At 46.8% G+C, this 15,638-nt stretch overlaps 1 protein-coding gene across 2 annotated transcripts in view; it reads right to left on the minus strand.

Annotated features, from left to right (window-relative positions):
• cyp7b1 (cytochrome P450, family 7, subfamily B, polypeptide 1) overlaps positions 1-15,638 on the minus strand; it is a 204,013-nt gene that overhangs the window by 17,345 nt on the left and 171,030 nt on the right. For both annotated transcript variants that reach the window (XM_067980175.1, XM_067980173.1), the window contains 2 exons: positions 4,900-5,493; positions 1,813-2,019 (listed from right to left, as the gene is read on the minus strand). In XM_067980175.1, the coding sequence (XP_067836276.1) occupies positions 1,813-2,019; positions 4,900-5,493 (801 nt within the window). The remainder of the gene's footprint in view (positions 1-1,812; positions 2,020-4,899; positions 5,494-15,638) is intronic.

The raw sequence follows: 15,638 nt of genomic DNA on the forward strand, positions 1-15,638 counted from the left end.
CTTGAGGGGGTCCAAAATGCAGGCAAATATGTCTGATCAGAGAATTCTGAGTGTGAACAAAGAAATCTGAGTCTAAACACGAAGAACTCCCAGCCAAATGTTTGTCTGAGAGAACTGCTTGCCCTGCTGCAAAAAGTCACCTTCAGTCCCCATTTGTCAATCACTGGTTTAAAAATCCAAATGGGTGCCGGCTGCAACTCGCCTCAGTTTCCACGGCATGTTTCAGAGGCCACGGGAGACACATTCAGGCAGAGTTAAAATCATTTCTCTGCCTCAATCCCCACAAATTTAATTGATTTAAGTACTTCAACGATGTTAATTGCCCCTTTAAATGTCATCCCGCCAGTTTTAATTGCCGGCGGGACTTCCGGGTTTCCAAAGAGCACGTGCACCCTGATGCGTCTGGGTGAAACTCATTTTTCAGCGCATTGGCGCTGGGCCTCATTCCCGCTCCAAACTTTTAAAATTTTTACTGCCCCCCCTGCCCCCAACCCACCCGTTCTTTGGGGTTAAAATCATGCCCCATTGTGCTACCAGATGAGCTAGGCTGACACTTAGCCACATACATAAAGGACAAGAGGAAATTTAACAGTGATAGGTTACTGTACTTAGTAACCCTGAAATGTCATGATTTTCAGCAGTCAGCTTCCATTTCGATGCCTCTTGAATGTCCCAATTCTAAAATGCTGGGCATTTGAAATTACACTGTTTCCTGAAGCAGACTAGAAGCTAATGTCAGATAAGGTGTGATTACTGTTCTCAAATGAGATCATGCATTTCCTCAGAGGATTTTTTCCCGTTTTGCTGACTCCCAAGATTAAAAGGATCATATGTCTTCATTTCTCATTCCAAAATGGATGTCAAATCCAATATACAGATTTAACACATTGTGTACTAGATGCTTTTAGTTAAAGTGGGGTTTATGGTACATGTGATCAAGTCCTTTTTCAAAGAATCATAACTATCATGTCAAAAGGTGTGCAATCATAAAAGTGAGGAGACATGTTCTTTAATAGTGGAGGCAACAAAACACAAGTAAAACAGTGAGCGAGGGAATAGGCTTTGTAGACACTATTTTTCCATAAGTTTCAGGACATTCACTCACTTTCATGATTTTTCTAATGTATCAAGCTCCTAAAAATGATTACTTTGAGAATTACTTTCTTTGCTATAAATTTGGTTAATATTTAAAAGAGCAAATCACAAAACATTACTGCCTTTTATTCAGGGCTCAATTGATTACATTTTAGGCAGCAGTATATAGTGAGGGACTTTAGACCTGGAAGGTTCCTGAATAATTTAGCCTTATAAAAAGGTGATGAATATACCACAAGAACAGCATTAACACCAGAAAACAGCTAGATTACTATGTTCACAACATATTGTCAGGCCCCTTAAATTTTTTTAAAAAAAATATTAAACATTTAAAAAGCTGCCCTAATTTTTATCAGAAAGAAAAGCTCACCCGGTTATTTGATGTCGAACTTTTCCTTAATTGTTGAGGGTAAATTCCATGATCCCGCACTCCCAGCATTGAGCTGTGCTCAAAAAGAGCACGGGTTGGAGAATTCTGGCTACAATACTGGAGCCCGAGTTCTGCCTTGTGTTCCCTGAGAGAGTAGAATCACTGAATTTACCTACTAATGTTTACAAACAATAAAATTATCTGCATTGTATATAAGGAAGTACATAATCTATAATTGATGAAAGTGGGTGTTTGAGCAAATAAAGAGATGTGTCCTCCACCTTTTTCAAAAGTGGGATAACAGAAATTGACACACTCTTTCCCAGTTGCACTTTGAAATGAGTTACCTAGCATCCTCATGCTGTCTAAATCTTCTTTGTTGAGGCTGATATTGAAGTCAGGGCCCACTCTTTGACCTGTTGCCTGTAACACATGGTCAATTTCATTCTGCACGGCTGCAAGGGCTTCTGGGTTCTTCACTAGATAATACAGGGCCCAGAACGATGCTGGAACTGTGTTTGCGAGAGAAGCCCACAGTAAGGTAAAATGATGTGCTGCGAGAAAATAAGTGAAAAGGAAGATTAATAGCATTTATTACACTGATTAGATTTGCAGTGTGCTAATTAAAAGATGTTAGGACAAAGACCCAGCCAAGGATCAGTGAATGCTAATGAGGACCAATAGGCTTCTGAAGTCTAATTTTCTGCTTAATGAGGACAGTTTCAAAGTAATGTTACATGAGGGGGGGGGGGGGGCGGGGAGAGAATAAATGTGGCTCCGTTAAATCTGCCTCATTATCAGCAATAAGTGCCTTGTTTTACCACATCAGCAAAAAGTTGAATTCAATTATCTCAGAAGGCTTTCGCAGGGTGAAAATATTACAATATCGGCTACTTCCAAAGATTATAAAAACATTCAAGGTCAGAAATTTGTCTTCTCTTGAACATAACAATTCAATGTTTTTGTGCTTTAATTTATTCAGGATGAATTAAAATATCTTTATAATATGATTTTCTGTGTCATGAATGTTGGGTAGGTCATGTACATCAGGCCATGAATCAATTATCTTCTTCTTCATTGGTTAACTATTTTGAGTCATAAAAAGCTGGATGGTTCTGTTGGAGATGTGCACTCCTCTCCTCCTGATTTCCCTGTACTCAGGATGCCCAGGTGAACCAATAGACCCAGGCATAGGAACAGGAAATTCTTCCCAAAAATTTACACATAACAAATGTAAAATAACCCCAAAACTTCACAAGTGTAAACTTGTTTCCAACAACTTCCTCACCTTCCAGAAACAACATGACATACCTCACTGGGCCACTAAACATCGTGGACTCAGGGTAAACCACCTTTTCCCCATAGTTAATGATTTCCACCTGGCCAGGTGACTTCTTAGGTTTGAAGGCCTTCCAACAACTCTAATGCAAATCTCCCAACAAGACGACAAGGCCAGGAGCTGTCATGCAGCTGTGGCTCCAACACATGTACAAATTGGCCTACTGAGTTCTGATGTTCAGAGGCCTCTTAAAACCTGCAACACACAGGCAAGCCCTCCTGCTGCTTCCTTCCATATGCACAAACCAGGCACCTGACTCACAAAATTGCGCACCCCCTCCAGGAGGAGTACAATTCCCAGACGCCACCTTGCACTGTGCCTCAAAGCAGGCATAAACTTGTCAGTTAACTCCTGACACTTGGATACCACCCAATACCTCCAATCCATGTGAAAAATGGCTAGCTGTATTCCCAATTTTATTCAATTATTTTTTGAACTACCAGTTGAGAAAAATAAATCGAAAGCAAAACAAGATAGCAACCAGGATAGAAAAAATACAAATGCATAGCAACTCAAATTATGACACAACCATGGAATGGAGATGAGGAATTGGTAACTAAAATAATAAAATGAGAGAGGGAGAGAGGGGCAGACAATGAGCTCACACAGAAAGGAGATAGTTTTTCATGTAGAGGGAGTTAGTTGAGACACAGCAAGAGCACCACTACCAGCATGGCAGCAATTAGGGAGAAGAGTCCAATCCCTATAAATCAGTGAGCAATGCCATGGGAGGTCATGGGGCATATATTAAAAATGTAATCACACATTCTTTTCATTAGCTCTACTCTCAGGCAATTTTACACTCCCTGGAATTAATTTAATTCACAAAGAAATACACAAATACACCAAAACTCAAGTTCATTTAAAAAAATGTACTGAATGAAAGTACATGTGGTAACTACAATACAGCCCCAATTTTAATCTGGGGAGGGTTCGGGGTGGAGGGAAGGCGCTGAGCAGGCAGACAGGAATTCCTCAGGGACTCATTACATGAGGACCGGGCCAGTTTAACTCCTGGGAATCATTTTAATATTTCAGAACTGTCTCCGGGTACCCAAGGGTACAGTCCCTGACATAAGTTAAGTGCTGGGGGTGGAGGGGTTGCAGAGCCAATGCTGGTCGGGGATAGAGAGGCAAGCTCACAACAGGGGTGGCCCAGAAGATTATTCCTACTCCTCCTGGCCCCCAAGGAATCCTTTCAAAAATTAAACAATTTAAATGACCATGGTCTCTCCAGACCAGTCCGCTGCCTCACGCCAGGTTTCACTGGTGGCTTTGGCTGTGTGCGGGCCTCCCCCGATTTTCACATTTTAATTACGCCCCCTACTTGAGACCAGAGGCCTCCATGCTACTGGAATCCCAGCAGTTAAAATTGTAGCTGGCGCAAACACATCGGGAAAGCAGTGCAATTCCCCCAACCGTCATTTTAGCCACCTCGCTCATCTGCCCACTTTGTGCTGGGAGGGCCGTGTTAAAACCAGGCCTTATATTTGTGTGTATGTTATGTTAAAAAAAAATGGGGTAGATGAATTTTATGCTCATCATCGTGAGTGATGTCACTATTGGAGAAGTGAATATTTTTACTGGGTACAGCTTCCTGTGCATTATCCAAACAATGAGCCTCAACACCAACCACATCCTCCTCCTGTGTGTCCTCATTTTTATCCTTAGGAAGTCAGCTCAACTACATGCATTTCCATTCTTTACACTAGACTTCTTACTGTCTCCCTGAGGGACATAGCCAATTAGTGCTGAGATATAGAACATTTTGGGGTGTGCTGTTCAGTCCATGCGGATTCATTTCAATCAGGACCGATCATTTATTAGAGAGGCAACTTTCATTCCATTAGTCTGGGAGGGGGGATTCAAAGCTAGGCCCAGTGGTAAAGGAATAGTATTCTAACTCACTGTGACACCTAGTCCAACAAAATGTGAAACCTTCAATTTTACTTGTTCAGTATTCTTACGTTTTTCAATATGGCCTGGATAGGCGAGCAAAATGCGATTGAATTTCTTTTGTAATTTTTGAAAGATTATAATAGTTTGGCGAGAGATTGTTTTTACACAACTATGTATATTCATTTTTCTTCCTTACCTGCTCTTTGATGATCCAGAAGATGTGAACACTGCTCAAGCAAATTCTTCCTCTTTTGGATTATATTTGCCATATTTAGCCGTTGATCCAATTTTTCACCCAAGAAGTAATTGATCAGTTCTTTGCGAATCGTTTTGGTGTTGCCTAGAAGTTCAATGGGGATCATCGCAAACAGATAGCGAACCATTCTGTCAAACTTATGAAATTTCTTGTTTAACTCAATGATTTGTTTTTGTTCATCATTGGGAGCCTTTCCATACAGAGATATGTAACTGGTTTCAATCATGACACGACAACAGAAATCATACATACTTTCCGTTCTCCACTCTGTTGTCCACATCTGTTCCTTCTTCAGTATACTCTGAAGATTCTGCATCGTACTTTCATTCAAAATATTTAACTCATTGCCCTGGAGGTAATGGTAGAAGTTGTGGATCTCTTTACTGAATCCTGGTATTTTGAGATCATTTACAGGAGGGTGGCCAAAAGCTTTTGATGACACCATCGTGGAAAACTCATTGAAGCTTAATTTCTTCTTGTGCTGAAGCACGAATGGATAATGGAGTGGATTTAAAATGAAGGTCATGTACTTGCCTGCAAAAAATAAAACAAAAAATGTAAGAAGCATGACAGAGCATCAGGGGAAATCTTTCATTTAAAGATATTACTTTCAGTTTTATCATATGGAGAGACATTGTAAATATGTAGACTTGTTGACAACATTGTATCTTGAGCTGCCAGATTCGACCCCTGCCCCTCAAACGATCCACAAAATGCCCATCAGCGCCAGATACAGGTGGGCAGCTCACCTTGCAAATTTAAACAACCATCAAAATGGTTCAGGCCTCATGCTGGTGACATCGGGCGAGCATCTCGCGCGCTCTGCCCATGGCTTGCCTGATGTGCGCTACACATCAAAACTGCACCAATTGAAACGCACGTGGCCTGTAAACTAGGGTTTATTTTTGATTTTCATTTAGCTCATTTCAGATTATAAACATCAGCAGTACTATCAATTCTTCATCACTTCTCTCCAAACCAGATGAACAAGTAGATTAAACTAGATTGGGGGAGGGGTAACTTGCGAGTAGTAGTTTACAGAAACACCTGCACTCAGTATATCAGGCGGTAATTAAACAACTTCTGGTTGGTTAGAGTTGTGGTTACATTTGTTCGGAATTCATTCTTTTTGTCCTGTGTATGGCTTATCTCAATTACCTGGAAAGTCTTAAGAAGCTCTATATTCCACATTCACAATAGGATAAGAAAAGAATTACAGATGTCATCGTCAACAGACCAGTAGAGGGATTCAAAAAGCTGTATGTAACCTTGGTAGGTTACTAGGAGTAGCATCCTTTAAGTTCTGATAGAAAGCAGTGCCTCATCATGAATGCCCACTGTATTAAAGCTATCTACTGCACTATTATGGTTACGGTTGATTTGGTAACCTAACTAGACATAGGGGCTGAAATTCCTCTGGGAATTCGCCAGTCTTCCACCGTAATTTCAGCAGGACACCAGCAGAATCCCTCAGAAAATGGCGCAGACCTACTTACCTTGTAAGGGGTAGCCTCCACCTGCCCTTACAAGGCAAATGTCATGTACGGGCAGAGCCAAGGACAGGGACTTCTTACAACAGGGGTTTCTGTTAGTCTGGCTCAGACAGGAGCCAGCTTATCTGTGGATGCTGAATGCAATGAGATGCACCAGCCTCCGGATGGGCAAAAGTGGGCCCCACCCGTGGAGTCCAGGGGCACGATTTTATAAGAAATCTGCAGGTGCGTTGGGGCAAATAAAATCGTGTTTTTGAGGAAACAAACAGAAATCCCGGCTCCAACACGTCGAAGAATGCGCATGACCCAAAGCCATCTGGGTGCGCTCGCCGTTCCCGAAACCGGAAGTCCTGTCAGCAATTAAAGCCGGCGGGATGATATTTAAAGCAGCAATTTAACTAGTTAAAGTAGTTAAAAAATCCATAACTATGAAAGCAAGCGATTTCAACGCTGCCTCAACGTGTTTCCCACGCTGTGTGAAACACGCCATGGAGAGGTCGTCGGGTTGCAGCCAGCAGCCATTTGGACTGTTTGACAGATGGGGATAAAAGGTGAGTTATTACAGCAGGGCACTCAGTTCTCTCAGACAAACATTTGGCTGGGAGATCTTTGCATTTAGACTGAAAATTCTTGGTTTCCACTCAGAATTGTTCTGTTTACACATATTGGCCAACTTTTCGGACCCCCTCAAACTGACACCATCAGGACGGGAGGCGTGATGGCTGCATTCACCACTACATCTGAGGACGAGGAACATCACCATCCTCGCCAGGCACAGCGTGCACTTCCGCCACTTGTAGCTCCACAACACACTGCGCCACAAGCACCTGCACAAGAGCACAGAGGGGAACAACAGAGGGAGCGATGTCGCAGGAGGCACTACCCTCGTCAGCGGGTCGACAGACCAAGGCTCAGCTTCCTGGATCTCTCTGAGGAGCAGTGCATACCAAGGTTGAGAGTGAGTCGCCAGGTAGTCGCAGACATCTGCAGCCTCCTTCATACCGAGCTGCTCCAGGCTGGGCCTGGCGGCATCTCATTACCCGTCGCTGTTAAAGTCACCACTGCCCTCAACTTCTTCGCCTCCGGATCATTCCAGGGTGCCAACGGTGACATCGCCGCGGTCTCTCAGTCATCTGCCCACAAGTGCATAAGGCAGGTCACCAACGGTTTGTTTTGCAGGGCCTCGCACTACGTCAACTTTCCCATAGATGATCTCAACCAGACGGAGACGGTAGTAGGATTCCACTGTATGGCTGGCTTCCCACGTGTACAGGGTACAATTGATTGCACGCATATAGCAATCAGAGCACCTCCACATGAGCCAGGACTGTTCATCAACAGAAAGGGGTATCACTCCATCAACACTCAGCTCGTTTGTGATCACCACAAAAGATTTCTTCACGTGTGCACCAGATTCCCTGGCAGCTGCCACGATTCGTTCATTCTGAGGGAATCCAACATTCCAGACCTCTTCCACGCACCAAACAGCCTTAAGGGCTGGCTCCTCTGGGACAAAGGATACCTCCTGCATGATGGCTGATGACACCTCTGAGGAACCCCATCAGCGAGCAACAGTGTCGATACAACGACAGCTACATCATCACCAGGTCTATAATTGAACATGTGATAGGACTGCTGACGATGTGATTTCGGTGCCTTGATCGTTCTGGGGGAGCACTTCAATACGCACCAGCAAGAAGGGGTCGCATTATAGTAGTGTGCTGTGTCCCGCACAACATGGCGCAACAGAGAGGGGTACCGGTTGATGACGCCCCATGCCCTCATCCACCATCCATGTCTACCATCCACATTGAGGAGGAGCAGGAGCAGCAGCAGCAGCAGGAGGAAGCAGAGGAGGAGGCGGAGGATGAACCCACAGGCAGAGCAGCAGCTCATATGGCTGCTCGTGGGGCCAGGGAGTTACTGATATGTGAACGGTTCCCATAAGATCACAAACATGACAGTCTGTCTGATACCCTTGTGCATACCCTTCGTGATCACAAAACCTCAGCCTTTCTCTTCCGAATACTTCTACGTGGTGCATCCCCTGTGGCTGCAGCAGAGGTAGTGGCAGGTTGTTCATGTACATGGCCGGACTGCTTAGATGCTTTCGACCTAAGACCTCTGGGTTTTGGAGACCTTGAGGGCCCCGCCAAAGACTGCTCCACCTGCACCTGTGCAGGGGAAGACTCAGCTACTGGAGAGGAGGTAGTACTTGGGGTACTGGTTGACAGGGGGGCAACAGGTGAGACACGGGAGCACTTTTGAGTGGCGTCCCCACTTCCATGTCCCCTTTCGCCATCATGCCGGACCAGGTCCACATAACACCTGACATCCTGCTGGAGAACAGTTTGGAGGACATGTGTGATGACTTGAAGCCCAGTTGTAAGGTTTCTGTCTGCCTGTTCAAGGCGGTAGTGTGTTGTTCACTGTGAGTCCGAACGACCGCTGTCAGGGCCTGAATGGACCCTTTTGTGAGCCATGCTTGAAGCTGAGTGGAAGTTAGCCTTCTCTCCATCGCAGACATTCCTGCACATGCCTGCGACACTATCTTAGACATTTTAGCCCTTACCTGCGACACTATCTCAGACATTTCCACAGATACCTGTGACACTATCTCAGACAGTTGCTCACATCCCTGTGACACTATCTCAGAGATTCCCTCATGTACCTGTGCCACCATTCCACTAATGCAGGAGTTGGACTCCTCCATCCTCTGCGCTATTGTGGAGAGTGTGCGTGGCACCTGTTCCAGTACCTCGCAAATGTGCTGCTGTCCCTCGATCATTCTCCTTTTAAAGGATGGCCCCCAGGGTTCAGCATCTGCGTCCAGCTGAGCAGAGCCTGGAGAGGAGTGCGCCCACCGACGCGGACTCTCCACAGCTGCCCCTGCCACCAGTGTCTGCTCGTGCTCACTTGTGAGTGGTGACTCACCAAGTGCCAACCCAACTGACTACTAGGACCCACCGAGATGTGAGTATTTGCGCTGGTGGATGGCTCGCTAAGATTGACGGTGCACTTTCAGAGGCCGGGAGCTCCTCTGAGGAATCGCTGTCTCCCGCCACTGCAGTCAATGAAGGGCCAGTGAGAGAACAGAAGGCAATATTAAGCATCATCACAGATGTGTCATGTTGTGATGAGCATATTGAGCTGTTGAACATGCCAATCATTGTTAACATCAATTTATGTTGTGTGTGATGAATGTTAAAGTTGTGTCACCAGACGTTTGTGGGGTACCAGTCTTGGCGTCCCCGACGGACAGGCACTCGAGGGTGCGGCTGATCTCCAGGGCCTCCTCCTCTGTCTCTATGAGGATCACTATTTTTGTGGCCCCCTTCCAGTCCTCACCCTCTCGCGTGCATTTTGCGCTCTCCTCCTAGAAGGGGAGAAAGTACAGAGTGAGTGAGGGTGAAGTGGTCAGCAAATGAATGCATTGCTTTGGGTGAGGCTGACCGTGAAAGAGGTGCATCAGAGGGTGAGTATGAGACAGAGACATCACATTGGGTCAGGATTGGGGTGAGTGGTAGTGGTGGGGTCACAAATGGGGAGGTGAGGAAGTGAAGGTAAGTTGAGGATTAGCCTTAAGGGGGTGTGAGGAGTGATGCGATGGAGTAGTCCAGGCAGTGCAGAATGATAAGGGGTGGTGGGGGTGGGGGGTGACGTGCGACACGGAATGCAGGAAAATCAGTAAAGGGCCGATTTTCGGATGGCCAAGTGGGTGCTTGGGACTCCTAAAATGGCGGAATCCCAGAGTGGGTTTGGAGCTCGGCTCCAACCCGCTGATTTCGGGGTTCCCCAATGGCGCGTTTGGGTGCACGCGCAGCTCCGGCAATTAAAGCTGGCGGGATGATAATTTACATTGTTATTTAGATACTTGAGGTACTTAACAGACCTCATTGACTGGAGATTTTGGCAGGGGTGCAATTTTGAAGGATCCTCAGCAAGTTTCCCGTGCTGTGGGAAACACTCCCTGTTGGAGCAGACGTGTTTCAGCCAGCAGCCAGTGGGAGATGCAAAGGATTATTTGACAGTTGTGGGGAATAGAACCATAGAAAAGATACAGCACAGAAGGGGGTCATTCGGCCCATCGTGTCCGCGCTGGCTCGAAGAACAACCAGGTGCCCATTCTAATCCCACCTTCCAGCATCCGGTCCGTAGCCCTGCAGCTTACAGCACTTTAGGTGCAGGTCCAGGTACTTTTTAAAAGAGTTGAGGGTCCTTGCCTCTACCACCAATTCAGGCAGCGAATTCCATACACCCACCACCCTCTGGGTAAAAAACATTTTTCCTCATGTCCCCTCTAATCCATCCGCCAATCAGCTTAAATCTTTGTCCTCTAGTTCTTGAACTTTCTGCTAGGGGAAACAGGTACTTCCTATCTGTTCTATGTGGGCCCCTCATAATTTTGTACACCTCAATCAAGTCTCCCCTCAGCCTCCTCTACTCCAAGGAAAACAACCCCAGCCTATCCAATCTCTCCTCGTAGCTGCAATTTTCAAGCCCTGGCAACATTCTTGCAAATCTTCTCTGCACTCTCCAGAGCAATTACATCCTTCCTGTAATGTGGTGACCAGAACTGTGCACAATACTCCAGTTGTGGCCTTACCAGCATTTTATACAGTTCCATCATTACATCCCTGCTTTTGTATTCTATACCTTGGCTAATAACGGAGAGCATTCCGTATGCCTTCTTCACAAACTTATCTACCTGTACTGCCACCTTCAGGGACCTGTGCACATGCACTCCAAGGTCTCTCACTTCCTCTACCCCTCTCAATATATTCCTGTTTACTGTGTATTCCCTTTTACTGTTTGCCCTCCCTAAGTGCATTACCTCACACTTCTCTGGGTTGAACTCCATTTGCCACTTTTCTGCCCACTCCACCAACCTGTTGATATCTTCTTGGAGTCTACAGCTATCCTCTTCACTATCAACTACACGGCCAATTTTTGTGTCGTCTGCAAATTTGCCAATCATGCCCCCTACATTCAAGTCCAAATCATTAATATATACCACAAATAGCAAGGGACCCAACACTGAACCCTGTAGCACACCACAGGAAACGGATTTCCATTCGCAAAGGCATCCATTGACTTTTACCCTTTGTTTCCTGTTACTGAGACAATTTTAAATCCAATTCACCACATTTCCCTGTATCGCGTGGGCTTTTACCTTTCTGACCAATATACCTCATTTATTGCAGCAGGGCACTGTGTCACTTCAGACAAAGTTTTGGCTGCAACACCTTTGTCTTTCCACTCAAAATTATTAATTTATACCCTAAATTCTGCTGTGCAAACACATTTATCTACTTTGCGGACTCCCTCAAACTCACACTCACACTGTCAGGATGGGGGGCGCCATAACTGCATTCATCACTTCATCCAAGGACGAGCAACATCTCCCTTCTCCTCCTCATCCCATCCAGTAGGGCCTGGAGTGAGGCATCATTAAATCTGGGAGCAGCCTTTCCCCTGGTCTGCTCCATGCTGTACTTTTGGTTGGTTGCTGCAGGAGCAGCATTGGAGGACTGCCCCTTTAAATAGGGCTCCTCCAGCTGACAGCCTGTGATGCGGGTGCGCAGTCCGCCCGCTGCGCAGGTTAACGACAGGAAACCCGGAAGCCACGGTAATTGTCTTCAATTCACCCACAATTGTGTGGGGAATGGACTGATTTCACTGGGCGGGCTATCCACTCGCCCAGTCACCGCCCCGCTGCCATCCCGCCTCCCTGGTAATATCGGGGCTAAGTGTACTCACTTTTGCTCACCTAGTTAGGTCATTGAAATGCTTCCTGCACTGGCCCCAAGTGCGGGATATGTTGCTCCTGCCATCCTGCTGCCTTATTAAAATCGTGCCCCAGGTTAGGGAAGTGTCCCTGAACTCCGAAGAAAAGAAAAGCTTTTCATAAAGTTTTTAAATGATCGGCCTCCTTATGCAGAGGACGGAGGAGAATATGGTTGGGGTCGGGGCGGGGGGAGAAGCCCAGGCAATCCTTTCCCCCCAATGACAGGCGAACACCTGGGGGGCAATTTTAACTCCCAAGAACAGGTGGGTTGGGGGCGGCTGGGTAGTGAAAATCCTTGATTTTTGTCATGCGACCACTACCCGGCTCGAACGTGCTCACTTCCGGGTTTAATGTGGGCGCGTTTGAACGCGGCGTGCAGCTGAAACTCAGGAGCCGTGTCCCCAATTGTTGCAGGTGGGCGAGTAATTAGTGCATCAATTTAGATCGTTGAGGTACTTCAGTTGGTATTTTCTAATTGATTCTTGAACAGAAACAAATTTATCTTCTCCTGCACAGGTTTCCTGGGGCTTCTGAACCTTGCTATTGAAACGGAGTCAAGATTCAGCCAAAGTTGATTTTTTTTGGGGGGCTTTTAAACCTGTGATTGACATATCTCAAAAAGTAGGTATTGCATCTGGTCTCTCAGTTCTCTGAGACAAACATTTGGCAGAGAGTTCTTGTGTTTAGACTGAGAGCTCTTGTATTGTGACATCTATAGCAAAACATTGAAGCCTCTCAAACTGACAAGATTACGTTGGGGGCGCAGTGGATGCATTCCAGAGGACATCTGAGAAGCAGGAAAATGACCATCCACGGCAGCCACGTCGTGCTGTGTTGGGATCTGCAGGTGCACAAGAGAGAGGTGCGCAACAAGGACCTGGAGAACAGCAGAAAGGGGAGCAACAGAGGGGCCAAGGTCACAGGAGGCACTACCCACGTGAGAGGGTCTACAGGCAGAGGCTGAGCTTCCTGGACCTCTCTGAGGAGCAGTGCCTACGCAGGCTCAGATTGAGTCAGCAGGTGGTCACAGAAATGTGCAGCCTCCTTGAGGAAGAGCTGCTCCCCGCTGGACACGCATTGCCCGTCACAGTAAAAGTAAGCACTGCCCTCAATTTCTTTGCCTCTGGATACTTTCAGGGCGCCACTGGTAATATCTCCAGGGTGTGTCAATTGTCTGCACATAAGCCTATAAGGCAGTTGATGGATGGGTTGTTTGCCAGAGCGTCCGATTACGTGAACTTCCCCTGCGACGATAACAGCCAGAATGAGCGGGTAGTGGGTTTCCCACGGGTGCAGGGCGGAATAGATTGCACATATATGGCAATCCGAGGATCATCACTTGAGCCAGGAGTCTTCATAAACCAAAAGGTCTATTACTCCATCAATGCAACGCTGGTGTGCAACTACAAGGAAATATTTATGTAGCTGTGCACCACATTCCCTGGCAGCTGTCATGATGCATTCATTTTACGCCAGTCCAACATTCCGGACCTCTTCCAAACAGGAGACAGGCTGAAGGGCTGTCTCATTGGAGGAAAGGGACACCCCTACAAACTTGGCTCATGACACCTGTGAGGAACCCCACCAATGAGGCACAAGAGCGATACAACCAGAGCCACACGGCGACCAGGTGTGTCAGTGAGCAAGACTTCGACATGTTGAAGATGCACGTCAGGTGCTGGGATAGGTCTGGAGGTGCCCTTCAGTACTCACCAGCGAGGGTCTCCAGAATAGTCGTGGTGTGCTGCATCCTGCACAATGTAGCACAGCAGAGAGGTTTACTGATGGAGAAGGATGAAGGCACTCATCTATCATCCTTTGTTGGCAACAACATTGAACGAGAGAAAGAGGATGAGGAGGAGGAATATGACGATGGTGCATCCATTGCCCGACTAGCCCGGGTTGCCAGGGATGCCCTTACCTCTCCCCACTTCCCCCCCCACCTTTTGCACAAAACAGTCCTTCAACCACGCAAGCATCCATTTCACTTCCGCCCAATGGGTACTGTCATGTATTGACATTCATCATGAAGCAAATGAAAGGGCGACTTAACACTCAGGACGCAATAATGGCCAAGACGTGGAAGTGGTGCCAATACATTTAACATGCCAATATATAAAAAATGGAAACTTAACAACATAACATTTCTTCAAACACCCTTGTGCGTACCCTTGGTGAACTACAAGTGCTTGAACTTACACTTCCTACCGCTTCTACGTGGTGCATCCCCTGTGGCTTCAGCAGAGGTAGTGGCTGGCTGCTCAGATCCCTGCCCTGACTGACGAGATGCTCTCGGCCTACAACCTCTGTGTTTTAGAGTCCATGAGGGGCTCGACAAAGACTGCTCCACCTGCACAGGGGCAGACTTGGCCATTGGGAGAGGAGGCAGCATTTCGGGTACTGGCAACAGGTGTGATGTGGGAGCACTTTGAGTGGAGTTCCCACTTCCAAGTTCCCTTTCGCCATGATCCCTCTCCCGGGCCAGTGCCACATTACTCCCACCACTCTACTGGACAGCAGCTTGGTGAACATATGTGCCACATTGTGAGGCCACAGATAAGGTATCTGTCATCCTGTTTAAGGCAGCAGACACGTTGGCTTCCAAAGTATGCACGGCCGTGGTCATGGCCTGCATAGACTCATTGAGAGCCGTGCTTGAAGCTCTATGGAGGTGGCTTCTCTCTCCATGGCAGACATTTTCGCATTTACTTGCGACATCAGTCCACTAACATTGGAGTTGGACTCCTCCATCCTCTCCACTATTGAGCCGAGCTTGGAGTGCAGTGCGCCCTCCGACGCGGACTCTCCACAGCTGCCCCTGCCACCAGTGTCTGCTCGTGCTCACTTGTGAGTTGTGAATCACCACGTGAAAACCCAACTAACTGTCTACCTGGACACACTGAAGTGTCAGTATCTGCACTGGTGCATGGCTGCATGTGATGTGATGGTGCACCCTCAGAAGGAATGAGGTCTTCTGCAGAATCACTGTCATACATCTCCGCACATTCTTCTTCTACGCGTGAAGTCCTGGCTAAGTAACAATCTTGCCAATCACCATACTCAGATTTCTTATAGTTCAGTCCCGGATGAAATAAAGTCAACATGTGTGCGAAAGATGTTTATGTTCTGTCACCAGGCACATGCGGGTTCCCAGTCTCTCCATCTCCAATGGATAGGGATCCAGATGACCCACTAATCTCCATGGCCTCCTCTTCTGCATCTGTGAGCTGAACTATTTGTGGAGGGCCACCTCCAGTCCTCGACCTCTTCCTTGCGTTTTCCACTCTCGCCTCCTCCAAGGGGCGAAAGAACAGAACTATGAGTGACTGAAGGTCACGTATTCACCCAATGGGTGCAGTGTATTGGATGAGGGTGACTATCAGACAGATGCATCAGAG

Source organism: Heptranchias perlo, chromosome 3 (genome assembly GCF_035084215.1).
Source record: "Heptranchias perlo isolate sHepPer1 chromosome 3, sHepPer1.hap1, whole genome shotgun sequence".
Classification (NCBI taxonomy): Eukaryota; Metazoa; Chordata; class Chondrichthyes; order Hexanchiformes; family Hexanchidae; genus Heptranchias; species Heptranchias perlo.